The 22,589-nt window shown below is 48.0% G+C and overlaps 1 protein-coding gene across 1 annotated transcript in view; it reads left to right on the top strand.

The window, feature by feature from the left end:
* POU2F3 (POU class 2 homeobox 3) overlaps positions 1 to 22,589 on the top strand; it is a 91,301-nt gene extending 68,712 nt beyond the window's left edge. The window contains exons 6-13 of the mRNA XM_070383203.1: positions 1,498 to 1,580; positions 4,301 to 4,483; positions 4,887 to 5,028; positions 7,226 to 7,362; positions 9,620 to 9,781; positions 15,664 to 15,730; positions 17,259 to 17,394; positions 18,352 to 22,589. Coding sequence (XP_070239304.1) covers positions 1,498 to 1,580; positions 4,301 to 4,483; positions 4,887 to 5,028; positions 7,226 to 7,362; positions 9,620 to 9,781; positions 15,664 to 15,730; positions 17,259 to 17,394; positions 18,352 to 18,391 — 950 coding nt within the window. The 3' untranslated portion in view covers positions 18,392 to 22,589. The remainder of the gene's footprint in view (positions 1 to 1,497; positions 1,581 to 4,300; positions 4,484 to 4,886; positions 5,029 to 7,225; positions 7,363 to 9,619; positions 9,782 to 15,663; positions 15,731 to 17,258; positions 17,395 to 18,351) is intronic.

The following is a 22,589-nucleotide window of genomic DNA, read 5'->3' as shown; positions in this document are numbered from 1 at the left end:
ACGTATTTTTAAACTTTATTATTATTTTTTAAAAAAAACATTTAATTTTGTGTTGGGATATAGCCAATTAACAATGTTATGATAGTTTCCAGTGAACAGTGAAGGGACTCAGCCGTACATACACATGTACCCATTCTCCCCTGAACTCCCCTCCCATCCAGGCTGCCACAAAACACTGAGCAGAGACCCTGTGCTATACAGTAGGTCCTTGTTAGGTGTCCATTTTAAATACAGGGGTGTGTACATGTCCATCCCAAACTCCCTAGCTGTCCCTTCCCCCCCATTATTCCTCCGGCAACCATAAGTTTGTTCTCTAAGCCAATGAGTCTCTTTCTGTTCTGTAAATAAGTTCATTTGTCTCGTGTAAATCATCTCTCTTCATATTCCATATGTAAAGAATGTCATAGGATATTTCTTCTCTATCTGACTTACTTCACTCAATATGACCGTCTCTAGGTCCGTCCATGTTGCTGCAAATTTGCCTATGTATTTTATTTTTCTTGTCTATGTATTTTAACAAGGAAAAATTAAGCCTCCAGGGTCTCTGTTGTCCCTAATCTGTTCTGGGTCACTGATGTAAAGCATCTCTTCATTCTGAAGAGTACAGTGGTCAGCCTCAGTAGGTGCTACACGTCAGTGACCCAGAACAGCTTAGGGACAACAGAGACGCCAAGGTTCTGCTCTGTGCTGAGTGCGTGGGGTGACCTGCCCCGTCACATGCTTTGGTAGTCAGTTCCATTCCCGTAATGTGAGTAACAGTTCCTGGCTGTGGCTCTTCTTAGAGGGAGGCCATTGTCATGACCACCAACCAGGCAGAGCGCTTCATGGACAGTTTTCCTGGAGCAAGAAGGAGGAAGCAGACCTCAGGCAGTGTGAAGAAGCAGGTAGAGTCCATACCACCAGAGAGAGTTGCCAGAAGCTTGGCCTGGGCTCTTCCGTTCTCTCTCTTAGCCCTTCCTCCCAAGTGTACAATGTCTGGGTCCTGCCAAGAGCCTCTGGCACTTGTCTGCTGCCCTTTAGAGCTGTATCGCCCCATTCCTTTGACCTGGCATCTTTGCAGATGTGGCTAGGCCTCTCTAGCCATCCCAGCTACTTCTGCAGGCAAAACGAAAACCCTCAGCCCCAGCTTGAATTCTGAGTAGTCACCCCCCTCATTTCCTTCCCACCTTGGGTTTCTTCAGGCCTGGCTATCAGATCCCAGAGCTGGTTTCCTTGACCCTCCTCAGCCTTTGTACCACTCCAGGCAGGCAGGCAGGCAGGCAAGCAGAAGGACTGGTTTGGGGACTGCTGTTTACATCTGTTTATCCCCATGTCTGATTGGCCTCCACTTGTGTGTGGCAATCCTGACAGTGCCCGTGGGGGCCTCTCCTCAGGGCTCCAGGGCGGGGTTGGGGGGGTTAGGTAGCAGGGGGGTGGGGACAGTTATTACGTAGAGCATGTCTTTCAGTTGGCCTGGATTTTAGGCGTTTGTTGCTTTGTTCTTCCCCTTTCACCCAGGTCTGCAGCCAAATCTTCTCCCCTTTCCGCAACAACAGAGCTCGCTCCTCCTTCCGCAGACGGGGCCTGGCCTCACATCCCAGGTAAACACGCGTACTCCTCCTCTCCCCTCTAGGAACCTCTCAGCTCCTGATGGAGTTAAGCTCCCTGGTTTCTCCCTCTGGGGAGAGCGAATAGCAAGGGATTGTCCCCATTGACACAGAGGAGGAAATTCAAGCCACAGTCGGAGGAAATGAGTGACCCAGTGTCACTTGTGGAGCCAGAATTAGAAGCCAGAGATTCCAGCTCCTGGGCTAGCCTGCTCTGGACGCGCGCATTCCACTCCATCCCCGATCAGGCCCCTGCATCAGTGCTCTGCAGGGCTCAGCTAGCTTTCCAGACACACTAAAGTTACTGCCGCCCTCCTGGTACTCTCAAGACCCAAGGGGGAGACCAGAGAGCCACAGGCTTGATGTCAGGAGAACACCAAGACAAGGTCTCTCATCTCTGGGCCTCTCTTAAGAACCCACTCTTTGAGGGACTTCCCTGGTGGTCCAGGGAACTCTGCGCTTTCACTGCAGGGAGCACAGGTTTGATCCCTGGTCAGGAAACTGAGATTTCATGTGCCACGTGGCAGGGCCAAAAATAATAATAATAATAATAATATATATATATATATATATATAATTGCTTTTCTAGATTGGCTTCTGTAGTGGACAGGTCCCTGGGTTGGGAAGACTGAGGTCTGCAAGAGGGCCCTTTGCAGAGCTGCCCTGGTGCCGCACAGCACCTGCTTGCCAGTGAGAAAAAAAGGCACCACATCCTCTGGCCAGAGGCAGCCTCATACCAGGGAATGTGGCTTGGCCACAGCAGCTGGAGTTACATCAGAGCTGCCACCCCTCCCCCTCATTAGCTGCCCCTGTGCAGTTAACCCCTACACCACTGCATGAGATGGCTCTGCAGAATCCGACGTGTAGAAGAGCTGGGAATGACTGCAGAGATCCTAATCCCTTCTCTGCGCTAAAATCCCCATGGATTGCCCCTGGCTTTACAGTGCTGGAGTCCACTGAACTTCTGGAAGAGCCGAGGGTGCCACCTAGTGGCTAATAGAAACGAGGACACCAGTGTCCTAAGCTCTCAGACCTCTTCCTTACTGCTAGCGGAATATCATCACCACAGACTTAGATCTGGAATAAATCTTAGAGGATTCTGAAGATCAACTCATGTGACTTATAACACAAGAGCCGGGTGAGACCAGAAGCAGAAAGACTGGAAGATTATTAAGATCATCCTGAGGCAGCAGTAAAGAGACCTACTCAGAGTGGTAGCAGTAAGGGTAGAGGATGAGATGGTTAGACAGCATCACTGACTCAGTGGACATGAGTTTGAGCAAACTCCAAGAGACAGTGAAGGACAGGGAGGCCTGGTGTGCTGCAGTCCGTGGGGTCGAAGAGTCAGACACGACTTAGTAACTCAACAACAGCAACGAGTAAGGGCAGAAAGGAGGGGCTGACAGAGGATGTGGGGGAAGCTGACTCAAAGCAGTTCTGCAGCTGATTGGATGTGAAGGTGGGACATGGGCTTTGTCCTGAGGGTCTGGTCTGCGCCACCCAGTCTCCCACTGAAAAGGTTCAAAGCCTAATGGTTTCAAATCATTCTGTTCTAAAATAACCTCCCTCGAGGAAAAGAGTCCTTAACGTTTCTCTGGTCATCACAAGGTTGCCTGTGTGAATGGGAGGCCTGAAGAAAAGACTAAAGTTAACCCCAGGCTTGGAAAGGAGTAAACTGGAAAGGAAGATAAAAGAGTGGACTTAGGCCACTTCATCCACATGGGTAGCAGCACAGCCGTTGCCCTGGATATAAGCCCCTTAGGACCCCAAGCCTGGGCTCCATGCCTTTTTCACGGACGAGCTCGATTTACTCCTGACCCCAATAGGCATAAATTGGATTCCAGGTATAAGAGTCTGTTCTATGAACATAAACTAAAGAAAGAACATCTCCTGGCAACCATGAATGCGATCAAGGGGCACTTGGATAGTAGTGGAATACCTTTGATTTAAAAAAAAAGAAAAGCAGAAAGCAAAATATTCTCATGAAAGAAAATGATGGTTTAGAAAGTAAAATGGTGGTCACGAGAGTCTGGAATTTTATGGGAATTCCATTAACATAATGAGTCTCAGATGCCCACGGTTATCTTCAGCTAATGCCTGTTGAACACCTCAGTCACTTTGCTTTGTGGAAAAGAACAGACGAGACAAACAACCTTCTCCTTATCCCATTTTGAGATTTGTTTTGGGGATCTTTGTAGACAACCCTGCTAGCTCCTTTTACGGTGGAAAACTGAAAGGAGGAAGTTACCTGCTCAGAGTCAAACTGTGAGTCATAGGCTAAAGCCCAGAAAGGCCACCGCCCTGTCCCACACTCCTGTTTCTGCCCTAGCTGCTCCTGCTGGTCCCTTCGCGTCGTTGTTGTTTAGTCGCTAAGCCATGTCTGAGCGACCTCATGGACTGTAGCCCGCCAGGCTCCTCTGTCCGTGGGATTTCCCAGGCAAGTATACTGGAGTGGGTTGCCATTTCCTTCTCTAGGGAATCTTCCCAACCCAGGGATCAAATCTGCATCTCCTGCATTGGCAGGGATTCTTTACCATTGAGCCACCAGGGAAGCCCAATCCCTTCACAGAAACTCCAATTTCCACTTCCAAACACTGACATAATAGGAATCTAACCTGTTAGCCTCTAAGCAGGGCTTTAGTGCAAAAAGCTCAGAGAATGTCATTTCATCTGTTGACTGTTTGTGGGTGAGCTTGGTGTGTGTCTCCTCTTAGGCAGTTGGGCGCCCTGGGCTACCAGGATCTTCTTTAGAACCCCATCTGGAAGCATCTCAGCATCTCCCTGTGCCCAAGCATCTCCCCAGTGCTGGAGGAGCTGACGAGCCCAGTGACCTAGAGGAGCTGGAGAAGTTTGCCAAGACCTTCAAGCAGAGGCGCATTAAGCTGGGCTTCACACAGGTTTGGTTTGGGACTGAGGAGGTGAAGAACTTGGGCTGAGTAGAGACTGGACTTCCTAAGTGTAGGTTTAAGAGCACCTCAAGCTCATGGTGTTCGGGGCAAACCCATTGTGCCCCTGTGTCCCCTAGCAATGGGGCACAGTTGCCATTGGTAGGGAAGCCGGGGACCCTGCTGATGGAGGGGGCAAGGAATGAGAGCCAGGCCAGAGGCAAGGCACACACCACTCAGAGTCTAAGGAGAGAAGTAACCAGGTTTCCATCTTAGAGGAAGAAACCTGGAAGGGAGCCAGGGTGATGGGTGGGAGCTCAAAAGGTGTGGCGAGGAGCTAGGATGGTGGGGGATGTGGACAAAGGGGAGAAGGGACCTGTCAATCAAGTTCCTCCCTCTCCACCCCCACGTGCAGGGCGATGTGGGTCTGGCCATGGGAAAGCTGTATGGTAATGACTTCAGCCAGACAACTATCTCACGATTTGAGGCCCTCAATCTGAGCTTCAAGAACATGTGCAAGCTCAAGCCACTGCTGGAGAAGTGGCTGAACGATGCAGGTAGGCCTTGAGGACATGAAGATGGATGGTGCCTTAGAGCAGTGGTCCTCAACCTTTTAGGCTCCAGGGACTGGTTTTCATGGAGGACAATTTTTTCACAGACCCAGGGTTGGGGAGTGGTTTCGGCATGATTCAAGCGCATTACATGTATTGTGCACTCTATGTCTATTATGATTACATCAGCTCCACCTCAGATCATCAGGCATTAGATCCCAGAGGTGGGGGACCCCTGCCTTCGAAGGTCCGCAGAAAGGGGCTGGTGACTGATCTATGCTGGGGCTTTCAGTGGTCAACACACAGGGCCCTTTCCTCTCCTCCTGAGTCTGGAACCAACAGAAAAATAAGACACCGGGGACAGGACCTGCCTGGCCTCACCATAGGACTGCTCACCAGAGACAAAGGTGGGGTCTCCAGAGCCAACACACCCAGACTACTGTCTGGACTGGGTCTAGAGCAGGGGCATAGGGAAGGGGGCTCTCCAGGGTCTCATGGCCGGGAGGAGGAGGCAACAGGCACAACAAAAGATCTTTATCTGGCTAATCCTTGAGTAGGTTTTCAGAGGCCAGCAAGTTACTTGGGAAAGCGTTCCAGCAGGAGTGGGGTTTGCAGGAGGATTCAGTCAGGCGTGGTGGCCATGGAGGCAATTCCAGGAGGCCCAGGGTATAAGCCAGGGGCAAAACATTTGGAATAATGAATGGAAGAGTTTGGTGTCAGGGAACAGTGTGGGATAGGGCTCTTAACCACAGCATTAGCAGTATCTATGGAGAAGGCAATGGCACCCCACTCCAGTACTCTTGCCTGGAAAATCCCATGGACGGAGGAGCCTGGTAGGCTGCAGTCCATGGGGTCACTCAGAGTGGGACACGACTGAGCGACTTCACTTTCACTTTTCACTTTCATGCACTGGAGAAGGAAATGGCAACCCACTCCAGTGTTCTTGCCTGGAGAATCCCAGGGATGGGGGAGCCTGGTGGGCTGCCGTCTCTGGGGTCGCACAGAGTCGGACACGACTGAAGCGACTTAGCAGCAGCAGCAGCAGCAGTATCTTGGGACAGACAGTACTTTTTCATGGAAGCTGCCCCATGAATTATAGGCTATTTAGCAGCATCCTTGGTCTCTACACACTAGATGCCCGCCCCCTGTTGTAACACCCAAAATGCCACGAGATAGTGCCAGACGTCCCTGGGGGAAGGATGGGGGTAGTACAAAGTCATCCCAGGGTGAGGAGAAGAGCCAGTGGTGGGGCTGGGCTCTAGTCTGTAGATAGTGTGGGTTAATGGTTACTATGGGGCTTCCCTGGTGGCTCAGATGGTAAAGACTCTGCCTGCAACGCAGGAGACCCGGGTTTGATCCCTGGGTCAATACCCTGGAGAAGGGAATGGCAACCCACTCCAGTATTCTTACCTGGAGAATCCCATGGACAGAGGAGCCTGGCAGGCTACAGTCCATGGTGTCACAAGAAGTCAGACATGACTGAGTGACTAACACTTCACTTCCCAGTGGTTACTAAGGATAAAGAGGAGAGTGGGAGATGGGCAGCCAAGGATGGGACCCTCTCGGAAGTCCTTCCACATGGAAACAAGGGAGTGGGTAAGGAAGCGTCCCCACCAGGCTGTCCCTTTGGCAGGTTTTACTGGAGCGCTGAACTGAGAGAGATGACCAGAGAGTCTTAGGATCTTTGGGAAAGGACCTTGCAGATCTCTTCTGGCGTGACTCCCCGTCTGTGCCTGAATGCTTCTGGAGGGCCCTCCCAGTTGACCCCTCACACCACCTCAGCTGCAGCACTCATGCTGCAAAGGAAGTGGCCTCACACCAGCCTCTGGCCTCCAAGGGCCATTGCTTTTAGCTCAAAACCCCAGTTCCCATTTCCCTCAGGATTCACATCCAGGCCTCCTTGTAAAAGACAGACCTGTGAGTGCCACTGCCCTCACCCACTCACACCCACACATGCCGCTGATGTCTGGGTGTCCCTGAACCATGACCGCAAATGCTGGAGGCACCGAGGTGGGAGGCGTGGAGGACCTTTGCCCGGAGCAGCGAGGAGAAGCAGGATTCTCAGGCTGTTCATGCTCCCCTGCGAGGGGTGGGGCCTCGGACCTGCTGGGAGAGGGTCATGGGACCTCAAGTCCAGGGAGACAGAGCCTGTACCGGCTGCCTTCCCCTCTCTGAGCCTCCTCTCCTCTCCCGCTCCACACAGAATCCTCCCCGTCGGACCCCTCGATGAGCACCCCCAACTCTTACCCCGCCCTCAGCGAGGTGTTCGGGAGGAAGAGGAAGAAGCGGACCAGCATTGAGACCAACATCCGTCTGACTCTGGAGAAGAGATTTCAAGATGTGAGCAGATCTTTGGGGTGGGGGCAGGTGGGCTGACTTGCACAGGAGGGTGAGCATACACGCACACATCCTTGGGCACCACCCCCGAGCCCCCAACACCTGCCCTGGGAAAGGGTCAGAAACAGAGATCTGCTCCTTCTCCAGGTGCTTGAGTGACAGGCTGGGCTCCAGAAACTTCCTCCCCCACAGACCCTGCTGGCTCTGACCTCTATTTGGTACCCATGATCCCTTGAGCCGAGAGATTTAGACTGGGATCTAGAATCCTAGTGGAGAGGATTGTATCTGTATCCAGTTGAGATAAAGGAAGCAAAGCCAGGACATTGTGTATATATTCTTTATCTTCCTCACATTGCTTTGTATTTTTCAAATTATATACGTAAAATAAATACTCATTGTAAAGAATTTGGAAAATGCAGGGAAGTAGGAAAAAAATTCACCACCAAATGTCATCTATGTATGTCCCTCTGTTTCTTTCTTTGGCATACACTTGCTTCTCTGCTGGCTCAGATGGTAAAGAATCTGCCTGCAATGCAGGAGACCTGGGTTCGATCCCTGGGTCGGGAAGATCCCCTGCAGAAGGAGATGGCAACCCACTCCAGTATTGTTGCCTGGAGAATCCCATGGACAGAGGAGCCTGACAGGCTACAGTCCAGGGAGTTGTAAAGAATCGGACATGACTGAGCAACTAACACTTTCACTTCACATACACTTAAATATTTGTGATTGTATTACATACACACATTGTTTGGGACTTGCAGCAAAAGTGTACTCTGGAGTCAATATGTGGAAGCTAATAATACCAGTTATGTGCCCCATGGGAGCCGGGGAAGAGACGAGGGATAAACATGTGTGGCCTAAAGAGCCTTTAATCAGGGTCCCTTAGGGACCGGCCTCCAGAGTTTCCATCCACACCGCTCAGGTCCCTCAAGGATGTACCCGTGGCCTAGTTCTGCCTCGCAGGCCCCAGGCCTCCAGGACTGTGGCCTCCCCAGCAGATTCCCCCATGCATGTGACTGAGGACTTGATGGCTGCATCCTGCTGGCAGGATGATAAGAGTTGGTTTTTCCTTTTGCTGAAGTTTCTCAGAGTAGCAAGAGTAAGGGAGGCTGTAGAAAGGAGAGAAAGGGGGCTAAGATCAAAGATTGAGTTGGGGGTGGAAGCGGTCAAAACAAAGGAGTGATGGATATATATATATATATATATTTGAGTATGTATACAAATGTATGTGCTTCCCTGATGGCTCAGTGGGAAAGAATCCACCTGCCAATGCAGGAGATATAGAGATGTAGGTTCAGTCCCTGGGTTGGGAAGATCCCATGGAGAAGGAAATGGTAACCCACTGCAGTACTCTTACCTGGGAAATCCCATGGACAGAAGAGCCTGGCAGGCTACAGTCCATGGAGCCGCAAAGAGTCAGACACGACTTACCGACTCACACACACACACACACACATGCTTATCTCCTCTGAAGTCTTGATGAGTCCACGTGTTTTAACTAGCATTTCCTATTCTGAGGTAGGCAGGAAGAAACCAGCTGAGAGAAGTTTTCCTCAGATTATGAGGAAAGAGGGGAACATGGGTTCTGGGGATTCAGCCTGCCCCACCAAGCTCATCAGCTTCTTTATTCAGAACTTCTCCTGGATAAGAAGTGAGAGGAGAGCCTCCACCCTATGTCAGGCCCTGCACTTGGCAGTTGACACACATTTTCTCCTTCAGTCTCCACAATAATCCTATACAGTAGTCATTATTACTCTCCTTTCATAGATGGTTCTGGAGAAGGCAGTGGCACCCCACTCCAGTACTCTTGCCTGGAAAATCCCATGGACGGAGGAGCTTGGTGGGCTGCAGTCCATGGGGTTGCTAGGAGTCGGACACAACTGAGCGACTCCACTTTCACTTTTCACTTTCATGCGTTGGAGAAGGAAATGGCAACCCACTCCAGTGTTCTTGCCTGGAGAATCCCAGGGACAGAGAAGCCTGGTGGACGACCGTCTATGGGGTCTCGCGGAGTTGGACACGACTGAAGTGACTTAGCTTAGCTTTTCATAGATGGTAAGACTGAGGCTCAGAGAGGTTGGGAAAGTTTCCTGAGGCCACAGAGTAAGGGCTAAAACCACTATTCCATCTTAGGTCTGATTCTAAAGCTTTTGCTCCATCTATTGTTCTATCCTGCTTCCTGGAACATCTCTCCCCCACCTTCGATTCTTGGTCCTGTTCCCTTCTCCTCCTGATGGCTCTGTCCCTTTGGTTTCTGTAGAACCCCAAACCCAGCTCTGAGGAGATCTCCATGATTGCAGAGCAGTTGTCCATGGAGAAGGAGGTGGTGAGGGTCTGGTTCTGCAACCGACGACAAAAGGAGAAGCGAATCAACTGCCCTGTGGCCACACCCATCAAATCACCCATGTACAGTTCCCGGCTGGTGAGTGGCCAGGAGCCAAACTGCCTGCCAAGCACTGGGGGAGATGAAGCCTGGAGGCCAAGAATCTTCCCCATCCTAAGGAAGATGGGGTGGGGGAGTATGGAGTAAATAAATAAGCAAAGAGATACTACATATCAAATATATATAATATAAAGTAAAGAAGAATAAGGAGATAGAATGTGATGGTAAGGAGCTGGTGTTTCAGTAGAGGGGTGAGAGAAGGCCTCTCTGATAAAGTGAGATTTTATCAGGGATCTAAGTATTGAAAGGGAATGAAATATAAATATCTGGAGGAAAGAGTTGTTCCAGGTAGTGGGACCAGAAAATGAGAAGAGCTGGCATGTTTGAGGAACAGCACGCAAGCCAGTGTCACCAGGGCAGAGCAAGGAAGGTGGTGAGGAGCGGGAGATGAAGTCAGAGAGGTAACAGGAACCCATTCACTAAGGAAAGGTCTTAGAGGCCATCAAAAGGACCCTGGCCTTCATCTTAAGTGAAATAAGATACCACTAGAGAGCTGCCACGGGCTGCCATTTGGAGATTAATCTGTGTGGAAGCAGGATACCACCTGAGAAAGTTACAACAATCAAGCTTCGAGGGGTGGAAGCTTGGGCTAGGGTGGAGGGCATGGTGGGGGGAGACGTGGTTGGACTCTAAATGGATTTCCACCATGAAGCCAACAACGTGTGCTGTTAGCTCAGACAGGAAGTACAAAAAACGAGGCCAAGATGACCTCAACGGTTCTGACCTGAGCAACACATTGGCAGGTGTTGCCATTTTTTGAGATTATAAAGACTGTAGAGGAACAGGTTTGAAGGGTGGGGAGGTGAGCAGAGAATTTAGAGCTGGTTATATTAGACTTAACATCCTAGGCATCCAAGAGAAAGTGTCAAGTAGATGGTTATATCTAGGAATCTAGAATGCAAGGGGAGAAGTCAGGGCTGGGAGTGATTTGAAGTTTAGGCAGACTGGGAGGCCTGGAGGGTAGAAAATATCTTCTCCATCCCTGGGATTGGTGAAGGTTGAAGATTAAGGGAGGTGGGGATAATGGTGTTGTCCCCATGTTTCTAGCACTCAAGGGTGGCTGAAATCCAGCCTCATCCTGGCATATTTCATAAACGCATACTATTGTTTATTCTTTCACCAAACATTGATCAACCATCTACTATGTATTGTTCTTTGTACCAAGTGCTGGGGATACACAAATAAATAATATTTGTCCCCTGTCCCGGAGGACCTCACTGCCTAGCAGAGGAGACAGACAAATAATCAAATGGCAGACAACACGATGGTTTCTCTCAGAGAATTTAGGAGTAGCAGCTAACAAAGCCTCGGGAGGTGGTGGTTAGGGAAGGCTTCCCCAAGGAGATAATTAATGCCTGAGCTGAGTCTAAAAAGACAAGAAGGAGTGAAGAGGCAAGTAAGTGTGTAGCGGGTAGAGTTCCCAGAGGAGAAAGTAGGAGAACCATGGTGCAGTGCTGGGAAGCAGGGTGAAGAGGGCACGGAACAGCAGGTGGTTCCACGGGGAGGACTGTTGACAGATAAGACTGCATAGATCAGCAAGGGCCAGATGGAAGGGATTGTGGGCAGGGGTAAGGGAGGTGAAGGCTTGGGGAATTGCTGACGGATTTGAAGCAGGGCACTGGCATGATCAAATTTGCTTTTTAGAACCATCACTCTGACTGCAGTCATAGAGGGTGGCTTGAGAGGCACCAGGCTTGGTTTCAGAGATGAGTTAGATGTGACCGCAGTTATCCAGTAAAGATAGGATGAGGGCCGAAGCAAAGCCATTTGGTTAGATGAGGGGCATGGGAGAGATTCAGGAGATAATTAGAAGGTAGAATTATTAGGTCTTGGTTAATAGCTTGAAAACTGGGTGGAGGCAGGGAGAACCATAAAGGGAAGAGAGTACTCTGGGATGCCTCTCTGCATTCAGGCCAGACTGACTGGGTAGAAGCTGGTGCCGATGATGGAACAATTATACGTAGGGGAGGAGCTGGCTTAGGAGTAGGAAAAAATTATTTCAGTTCCTTTTGTTTTTTTTCATCTGGCTGTGCTGAGTCTTAGTTACTGCATGTGGAATCTAGTTCCCTAACCAGAGATCAAACCTGGGGCCCCTTGCATTGGGAGCACAGAGTCTTAGCCACCGGATCTCCAAAGAAGTCCCATTTTAGTTCTTTACACCATTATGATATACAGTAAGGCCTATGGGTCACCCAAGTAGGAAAGTCCCCGGGCACTTGGAATAATGGGTCTGGAGTTCAGAAGGAAAAGCCAGGATAGAGAAGTGAGCTGGGGAGTCATAAGCACACAGGTGGTGGTTCGCATCCTGGGTCAGGAGGGTCTCACCTGTTTAATTTGTACAGAAGAAGCAAAGAAGAAAATTGAAATCCCAACCCTGGGAAACACCAGCATTTGAGGGCTGGGCAAAGGAAGAGGACCAAGGGGAGAAAATAAGAAGGTGGAGCCAGAAAAGGCAAGAAATTGCAATGAAGTGGGTGAAGCAGCTGTAAGGAGCCCTGAAGGATTGCCGTGGGAACACCGATGAAAGACCCCCAAATCAGGATGGGATGCAGGAGGGCTGACTCCCTAATTTGTTTGGAGAACAGGTTGGGAATTCATAAAAAGAACAGCATAGCAGAAGGAATAGTCTGTGAGAGGCATTGAATTCTAAAACAACATGATGCATCTGGGGAACCACAAGCTTTTTGTTCTGGCTGGAGCTAAGGGTTTAGGCCTAAGACAGGAGGTTGATGAGAGCTGGATCATGGTGGGCCATGGATGCTAAATTACCCTCGAAGCTATGAGGAGCCATTGACAATTTGAAGTTGGAGACAATATGATGTTCATTGACCATTCATTTCTTAAATATTTTTTGAGCACACACTATTTGGCCCTGAGATGTGGCAGTGCACAGGATCGTTATTGGTGATCTCTGCTTAGAGTCTAGCAAGGAAAACAGACATTAAACAGAATGCAATTTGTGATGAAGCCTCCAGAGAAGGCGTGTGGGTATTTGAGGGACCAAACCTAGTCCAGGTATCAGGGACTTCTCTTTGGAATGATGGTCAAGTTGATGGCAGAAGAAAGAGTAGACTTGAATGGGGTAAAGGTCTGAGTTAGAGGTGGGGAAGGGGAGCAGGATGGCGGGGCAGAGGGAGTGTTGGGAAGAACATTCTCTGCAGATGAAACAGTGTGGGCAAAGGCCCTGAGGCTGGGGTGGGCAGGGAGAGGAAGCACAGAAGGTTGGAATGGAACACAGGGAGGGAGACTGTGTGAATGAGGAGGCTGGAGCAGTAGGCGGGCTAGATCCTGTAGGGCACTGTAGGCCACGTGAAGGAAACCGAACCATGCCATGAGAGATTTGGAATCTTTAAAGATGGGGCTTTGTCTAGAATAGTTGGGAGGTAGCTATCACCTCAGTTCAATCCGAGCTGGGGACACCAATGTGGAGAAAAGAAGTGGGAGGCATGGAAGAGCCATAAAGGAGCATCATGCATTCTCATCGTGCATTGGATACTGAGCACCTGCCAAGTTCTGGGTGCTGCAGCAGACACTGAGGATCCAGCAGGGGACCACACAAGCATCACACTCCCCTCATGAAGTCTCCAGCCTAGTCAGGGAGAAAGATGTTAAATAAATAGTCACATTAATACTTGCAGTCAATGCTAAAGGAAAACAACCCTGAATATTCATTGGAAGGACTGATGCTGAAGTTCCAATAATTTGACCACGTGATGCAAAGAGCAGACTTATTGGAAAAGACCCTGATGCTGGGAAAGGTTTAAGGCAGGAGGAGAATCAGGTAGCTGAGGATGAGATGGTTGGATGGCATCACTGACTCAATGGGCATGAATCTGAGCAAACTCTAGGAGATAGTGAAGGACAGAGGAGTCTGGCACGCTGCAGTCCATGTGGTCGCAAAGAGTCGGACTCAACTGAGCGACTAAACAGGAACAACAATACTTGTGGCGTCCTGAAGGAAGAGGGTAGAGAAAATGCTCTAATTCGGTCTTCTCCTTGGGTCTCACTGGAACATTGTCCTTGGGACTGGGACATAGTTTCTTCTACTTCTGGTGTGAAATAATCTCCAAGATATACTGTTAAGCAAAAAAAAAAGAAGAAGAAGAAGAAGAAAGAAAGCAAAAAAGGCAAAATTATTCAGAGCAGTGTGGGCAGAATGCTACTATTTATATAAAAACTTAAAGGGAGAGCCATATCTCTGCTTGCACATGTACAGCCTGTCTCCAGATAGAAGAGAAGAAGCTGGTTGCAGTGACTAAATAATTATTTATTTAAAAACAACAACAAATGGCTTGGGGTGTGGCAGCAAGGGGTGGGTGGAGGAAAAGAGGGAGGGAGATTATTGATAGCATCTCTCACCACGCTGCCCCACACCTGTCTCCACCCTTCGTGGGCCCCCAGACTACTAAAGAGGCTCCTTGTGAAAGGGTAGGTCAATGAAAGCAGCAGAACCATTGCTGATTGATTAGGAAACGAGTACATGCTGAATCCTGTTGGCATGGGATGTTCCAAACTAGGGGAGGGCAGGGGTGGCCAGTCGAAGCTCCCTGAGCAGAACCTCCCTACGAGGTCCTGGGTGGAGGCTGATCCGAGTGTCCCAGGACAGCATGAGAAGATGAAGGGGGAGGAAAAGTATGCCGAGTTCAGCTCCAGTGAAGAGATAAACAGCAGCTCAAGACATACAAGAGTTGACAGCTTCTGCAGGAAGGCAGGGAACTAACATTTAACAAGCCAGGTACTCTTTGCCAGGCATTGAGTTAGAAGCTTAATGGACATTATCTCATTAAACTTAATTAAAAGAAAATATGAGGGAGGTGTTACTGTTGTTTTACGGATGAGAAAACCAAATCTCAGCAGGGTTAAGTAACGTGCCCCAGCTACACAGACAGTGGTGGAGCCAGGCCTCACTCCCAGATCTGTTGGGCCCCTGTGTCTATTTAGGATGGTAATACTGAGGGTAGGGATTCCTGGACTGTGTGGGAAGGTTAAGCTACAGTACCTTAGGTCCCTTCCCAGCCCAGAGTTGATGATGCTGTGAGGTCTCCAGGGCGAGATGCAAAGCTTCAGAGACCTCACACAGTTCGTCTCCTCCAGGGACCTCTGGAGAGTGGATGGTCCACTCATGCATCAAGATGCGAAGCCTGTGTCAGGATGGTTAGGGCTGAGCTCTTCTGCCCAAGCAAGTGCAGGGGTCTTAAAAATAAAACACAAGCATTTCCATTATTCTTTTTTTAATGTTTATTTATTGGGCTGCATTAGATCTTAGTTCCAGCATGCAGGGTCTTCATTGATCATGTGGGATCTTTGAGGCAGTGTGAGGGCTCAGTAGGCGCAGCATGTGGGCTTAGCTGCCCCATGGCATATCAGTTCCCCAACCAGGGATCAAACCTGCATCCTCTGCAATGGAAGGTGGATTCTTAACCACTGGACCCCCAGGGAAGTCCCCACAGGGGTCTTTTAAGAAGGAAGAAGAAGGGACTGGAAATAAAGCAGCCATCCTGCAGTGTCGGCCACAACGGGCATCCTGGAGGCATGCTCCTCTCCTCACCAGAGCATCTGAGCAAGGCCTCTTTGGTCTGGCAGTGCCCAGGCAGCCTTGCCAGGGGTCACACTGCAGAGAGGCCCTGGCCTGAGGTCCGCAGGGAGTGGTAGGAGCAGGGCAGAGCTGGAGCTGTGTGGTGTACATGGTCCAGAGCCTTTCCTGTGACACAGAGCACAGGGCATTGGTTTGGGATTAGGAAACCATCCAGGAAGTGGAGCCCTAATCTCTGTGGAGTCTACGGCCTAGCACCCTGGGAGAAGCTACAGAAGATGGACACGGAAATGGAAGAGAATGTTTACAAGCTTCTCTCACCTTTCAGGTGTCTCCCTCTGGATCTCTGGGCCCCCTCTCTGTCCCTCCAGTCCACAGCACCATGCCTGGAACAGGTGAGCTCTAAAAATAAGGTCTACTAGCATTCTTTTTGGAGAAGGCAATGGCAACCCACTCCAGTACTCTTGCCTGGAAAATCCTATGGATGGAGGAGCCTGGTAGGCTGCAGTCCATGGGGTCATGAAGAGTCAGACACTTACTGTGTGACTTCACTTTCACTCATTGGAGAAGGAAATGGCAACCCACTCCAGTGTTCTTGCCTGGAGAATCCCAGGGACAGTGGAGTCTAGTGGGCTGCCATCTGTGGGGTCGCACAGAGTCGGACATGACTGAAGCAACTTAGCAGCAGCAGCGGCAGCAGCAGCATTCTTTTAGATAATGGGATAACAGAACTGCAAGATATTGACCTAAGTCGGTTCAGTTCAGTTGCTCAATCATGTACGACTCTTTGCAACCCCATGGACTGCAGCACGCCAGGCTTCCCTGTCCATCACCAACTCCCGAAGCTTACTCAAACTCATGTCATTCGAGTCGGTGATGCCATCCATCTCATCCTCAGCATTCCCAAAATGTGTTTCAGAAGATGTTAACATTTTTTCTAGGAGGAAAAGTCTTCCATGATCAAGTAAGTTTGGGGAATGCTGAGTAGGTAAAGTTTGAGCAAGTGTTTTTGTTTTAATTGCTGCACTTCTCGGCCCACTTTATGTACAAATCTTTTATACATAAAAATGAGCTGAACAGAAGGCAGGGTTTTCTAAACCAATTTTCTACAGAACTCTATTTTTCAAAAAGTATTTCAAAGAATTAGATAGGGTGACCATATGTCTGGATTTGCCCAGGACAGCCCCAGTATCTGATGATCCCCTGTGGTGATGTCATTATCAATACCAATGCCTTCGACCCTTCAAAGCATCTTAGCTTGGAGGATGAAATCTATGTCACCTTATCCACGGAATGCTGTTTGGGAAACTCAAATACAGGAGTTCAGTTTTATCCAGATTTGCCATATTACAGAGGTCACAAAGAGGTTTCAGGGAAGTGAAGCAAGTTGCCACAGGCCACAGAGCTCTTTAGTGGATGGCTGGGACTCCTCCCGTGCTCTTTCTGGAAGACCACGTACCATGTGGAGATGGGAACCCCAGAGAGGCTGGCCATCTTGACCTGTGCTCTCAGCTTCTCTTTTCCTCCCCGAGCATTCTTCCTTCTCTCCTCCTTGCTTCCCTCCCGAAGCTCTGGTTCTCTTTCTCATCCCACCCCTGGGTCCCAGGCTGGATATACCCAGCCCAGGGTGTGCCCTTGGAATGGGATGGTTTTGGCATCCATCCTTCTTGTGTTTTGCAAGTCTTGGACTTGTGGAACCAGCCATGCCACTCTCAGGGCCTGGGCTAAGGAGAAGTGTGTACGATGAGGGCCCCCTGGGGCTGGGTGTTGATGCTACCATGATAGGAGGTGGGCAGATGGGTGGAGGCGGGAGTGGAGTAGGGAGAAGGTGAGACCCCTTGGGGGATACGTGCCTGAAGGTCACGAGGTCCCTGGAGCCAGCCTCATTAATTCCCCCTTGTTTCTGCCTCTCCTCGTGCTCAGTAACGTCATCCTGTTCCCCTGGGAACAACAGCAGGCCATCTTCTCCAGGCTCAGGACTCCAGGCCAGCAGCCCCACTGCATCTCAGAATAACTCCAAAGCGGCCGTGAACTCCTCCTCCAGTTTTAACTCTTCAGGGTAAGGTGGAGGGAAGAGCACCAAGACACCTCTGCCAGGGCCAAGGGACATGTGAGAAGCTGTGTCTGAGGGTCAACACCTTGGGGAAGAAGGCTTGTCACAGGGGAGGCAGGGAGAGGGCGGGGTGGTGAGCCAGACTGGACTCTATCCCTTGGGAGTGGGATTTAAAAGAGAAGCCTCAGCCAGTGCTGGCAAGGAGCTGGTGTCAACAGAGCCAAAATTTCCATCCTCTCTGGGAGGGTGGAAATTTCCAAACACTCCTGTCGGAAAGGGACAGGTCCTTCCCTGGGCTTCGGAGAACTCCCTTTCACGCCAGTTCCAGCTGCAGTGGGGGCATTCTGCCCCGAGCCTGAGCTTCCCTGTGTAGCTGATGCCCTGGGAGAGGGGAAGGGTGCTCCATCCTAACCTTGTGCTCCCACCCAGGATGCAGTGACAGAAGCAGCCTCCAGAGCCTTGATGCAAAGATTCTCCTCTAAAAAGTGTTCCCAGAGTGGATGCCTCAAGAGGTTTCTTCCCCAGTTCAGAACAAAACAAGAGATTTGCAAGTCAGGCAATTAAAGACCTGAGCTTGTTTGAAGAAATGAACCTGTTTGTCCAAACCCAAACTGTTTGGCAAGGCAGCCAGCTCTTAAGAGACAACTGTTGCATACCCCCAAAGCTAGGAGCTCCTAAACCTCCCCCACCAAAAAGAAGAGAGGAAAACATATAACGGACATTTAAAAAAAATTGTTCTGAGATATAATTCACATTCCATAAAATTTACCAATTTAAAGTGTACAAGTCAGTGTTTTTTAGTATATTCACAGGATGGTGCAATTGTCACCATATCTGATTCTAGAACACTTTCAGCACCCCTAGAAAAAAACCCTATATGTATCTGCTAGTGCTCACTGCTTATTCCTGTCTTTCCTCATGGTTAGAAGCTGTCTGATTGACTCGTTCCTTCCTCCCCTCTAGATCTTGGTATCGATGGAGTCATCCCACCTACCTCCACTGAGACCAAAAAGTTTCTCCTCTGCCACCTGGCCCTGTATTCCCCACCAGAAGGAAGGGAATCATGCCATCTCTGTATGGACAGATTACTTTCAGGAGAGAGAGCGGAAGAGGATGAACCCAAACTCTTGTCTTCTTCGGACCAAGGGCCTCCAGAGATCCAAACTGTGATTGAACCGTGTGCTGACTCCTAGCGCTCTTGAAATGCACATCCCTCCTAGGAGTTGGTCATTTCTACCTTCCTTGCCTGCACCCTTCTCTAAATATTTCAGACAGTTTCCCTGCTGCAGTGGCCTTTGAAAAAGGACTTCTTCTTATTCTCCAGCTCATCTCCAGTTCATTCTGGGCACAGCCATTCACCTAGTGCCAGACTACCAGAGGGGAGAGAACGGGTTTTGACTCTGAACTTAGCCACAGTCCGAGAACTGATTCTAGAATCTGTGAAAAGATTTGAATCTGATGTCTCTACCAAAGCTTGGATGTTTTTTCTGTTCAGCAAACTTTTCATTTCCCCCCACTTTCTCTTTAGCCTCGTCCCCTTTTCTAGAACCAAATCCATTCATAATCGTATTCTCCAAATTCCCTCCTCTTTACTCAGTCCCCTGGCACATTTCTCTGCCCACAGGTGCTCTTCTGTCTGCTTTGTCTGCCCCAGAGTTCAGGAACACCTGTTTCTTCTCTCCTTCCCTGTGTTTCTCCTTCTCTCCTTCTCTGCCCTGTCTCCTGTTGCAGAAGGAGGAACACGAAAGCACACACACAACAATTATGCTGGCAACATAACTGTATATAGCCCTTTCCTTTTTTTGCATTATGTTCTTCTCTCCTTAATGTGGAATTTTCTAGAAAAATGTTTAACTCAGGTGTGAATTTTGAAAATGTCTCTGTAATATATTATCTTCTTTAACAAAAAAGAAAGAAAGAAAAAAAAATACCAAAGTGTGAACTACTGTGCTAGCTTCCACAGGAGTTCCCACATGGGCTGGGAATCCTTGTTGATTTTTGCAGGAACGTTCTTTCTCCAGTCTCTTTCTTTGTGGGCCAGTGTGTAGACTGTAACATGAAGCCATTGTAGAAATGGTCACTTTTTATTTTTTTTAAGATTGCATAGCCAAGAAAATGTTGAGATTCAAAGGAATCTCTCTGTTCCTAAATAAATTTGTATAATGATATATACAGTATTCCACTACTGGTAAGAAGCTACTACTGCTAAGTCGCTTCAGTCATGTCCGACTCTGTGCTACCCCATAGACGGCAGCCCACCAGGCTCCTCTGTCCCTGGGATTCTCCAGGCAAGAACACTGGAGTGGATTACCATTTCCTTCCCCAATGCACGCATGCATGCTAAGTCACTTCAGTCGTGTCCGACTCTGTGTGACCCTATGGACAGCAGCCCACCAGGCTCCTCTGTCCACGGGATTCTCTAGGCAAGAATACTGGAGTGTGTTGCCATTTCCTTCTCCAATTGGTAAGAAGAGGTTTAGGTTATTCTGTGTCTTTTGTTGTGGGGGAATGTGAATGCATATAATGAAAAGGATGGATAAAGTGTTTCAAATTGGTGGATCAAGTTTATTACTCCCCCAACCAATGCTGAAGATGACATACGTTAATACAGGGCTCTGGAGAGTTCAGAGATTCTACTCTTTTTGACTGAACAACCTTGAGGAAAGTGTAGGTAAGAGATTGGCTTCCTCATTTTGTAAGTGGGAGAATGGTAAACGTGTAAGGTCAAGTTGTTTGGAGACTTATGAGGTGAAGTCTGGGGTTTATAGCTCATATCTCAGAAATCCTAAAGGTCATGAAAGTGATAGATATTTGAGACAAGGGATGATTCAAAAGTCAAGTATTTGGCTTTTGAATGCACTGTGACTTTTGAAGAGGCAGTTGAGAGGCAAGTTGTGGTCTTTCTTGGGTTAATAAAAATTTAAATAGTTACCATTTTTGAGGCAAACATTGAGCTGTAGGAAAAGGAGACCCTTCAAAAATGTAATGACTGAAGGGAAGAAACTAAAACTAGCATTCAAAGTTTGTTACAAATAGTATATCCCAAGGGGAAATCTATATCCAAATAACCACAAATTAACTGGGTTGTTTTTTTTTTTTTTGGATGGGGCTTATATTAAAAGTAATATCTCGTGTGGTGAAGTGGGAGAAAGCCTATTGGTAGTGGTTACTTTGTCAAGAAAAGATCTAGTTGAAAGGAGCTAGATATGCACCAAAGAGACAAGAGGAGCCTGCAGCAATAATTTAATTGTATAAAGAAACTACTCTGCCACCCATAGGCCCATGTGTACATACACACGTGTGTGTGCACTGTTCTTTGTACACTTGTGGGTGCCAGAGTAGACACTTTCCTGCAGCAGTATTGGCTACTTTGATACCTTGTTCAGGTGAGTGCTGCAAGTTGATGTCCTGCACTGTCCATGAGTCTGGTGTTCACTCATTTGACCCTTTAACAAATATTTTATTTTTTCAGAGCAGTTTTAGGTTTACAGCAAAATTAAGAGGAAGCTACAGAGATTTCTTGTACACCTCTTGCCCCCATATATTCATAGCTCTCCCCATGATCAACATCATTCACGAGAAAGTAATTTTTTTTTTTTACCAAGAATGAATCTACACCGACACATCACAATCACCCAAAGTCCAGCATTAAACATTTGTTAGCTTATCTTGGAGTTCTCTCTAGATGTCGTACCTTCTCTAGGTTTGGAGAAAAGTACAATGATGCGTATCCATCATTATAATCACACAGAGTATTTTTCACTGCCCTAACAACCCTCTGTGCTCTACCTATTCATCTCTCCCTGCCACACCCTTACAGCCTTATTTCTGTCGCAATAGTTTTGCCTTTTCCGGAATGTCACATGATTGGAATCATAGTATATAGCCTTTCCAGATAGGCTTATTTCAATTAGTAATATGCATTTAAGTTTCCTTCATGTCTTTTCATGAGCTTGCTAGCTAGTTTCTTTTTAATGCTGAATAATATTCTAATGTCTGGATGTACCACAGTTTATTTATTCGTTTACCTACCGAAGGACATCTTGGTTGCTCCCAAATTTTGGCAATTATGAATAAAGCTGCTATAAATATCTGTGAACAGGTTTCTGTGTAGTCATAAATTTTCAGTTCATTTAGGCAAATACCAAGGAGTGTGATTGCCAGATTGTGAGAACATTTAGTTTTGTAAGAAACCACCAAACCGTCTTCCCAAGTGGCTGTACCACTTAGCATTCTCACCAGCAATGTAATTAAAGTTCCTGTTGCTCTGCATCCTTGCTAGCCTTTGTTGTCAGTGTTTGGGATTTTGGTCATTTTAATAGGAATACAGTGGTATCTCATTGTTGTTTTAATTTGCATATCCCTGATGGTATGATGTGGAACAACTTTTCACACACTTATTTATCATCTGTGTATCTTCTCTGGTGAGATGTCTATTAAGATATTTGGCCCATTTTTAAATCAATTTGTCTGTTTTTTTACTGTTGAGTTTTAACAGTTCTTTGTATACTTTGGATAACAGTCCTTTATCAGATGTGTCTTTTGCAAATATTTTCTCCCAGTCTGTGATTTCTCTTCTCATTCTCTTGATATTGTCTTTTGCAGAACAGAAATCTTTCTTTTTAGTGAAGTCCAGCTTGTTAAGTATTTCTTTCATGGTCTGTCTCTGGTGTTGGATCTAAAAAGGCAATACCATACCCAGCATCATCTAGGGTTCCTCCTATGTTATCTTCTAAAAGCGGTTCCCAACCTTTTCGGCACCAGGAACCAGTTTCATGGAAGATGATTTTTCCACGGACCAGCGGGGAGCACATGGTATGATTACCGTCATGGTGTATCAGGATGATTCAAGCACGTTCTTTTTATTGCACAGCTTACTTCTATCATTATTATTACATCAGCTCCACCTCAGATCATCAGGCATTAGACCCTGGACGTCGAGGACCTCTGTTCCAGGAGCTTTATAGCTTTGTGTTTTACATTTAGGCCTGTGATCATTTTGAGTTAACTTTTGTGTAGGTTCATTTTTTCACATGTGGATGTACAGTTGTCCCAGCTCCATCTGTTGAAGACACTATCATTACCCTATTGTATTGCCTTTGCTCCTCTGTCAAAAATCAGTTGACTATATTTATGGGGGTCTATTTCTGGGCTATTTGACCATGGTTTTTATAAAAGAAATAAACAGAATTGTAGCCGAC

Source organism: Bos mutus, chromosome 15 (genome assembly GCF_027580195.1).
Source record: "Bos mutus isolate GX-2022 chromosome 15, NWIPB_WYAK_1.1, whole genome shotgun sequence".
Lineage (NCBI taxonomy): Eukaryota > Metazoa > Chordata > Mammalia > Artiodactyla > Bovidae > Bos > Bos mutus.
The sequence above is the reverse complement of the archived record's forward strand: the minus strand, read 5'-3'. Positions and strand labels throughout refer to the sequence as shown.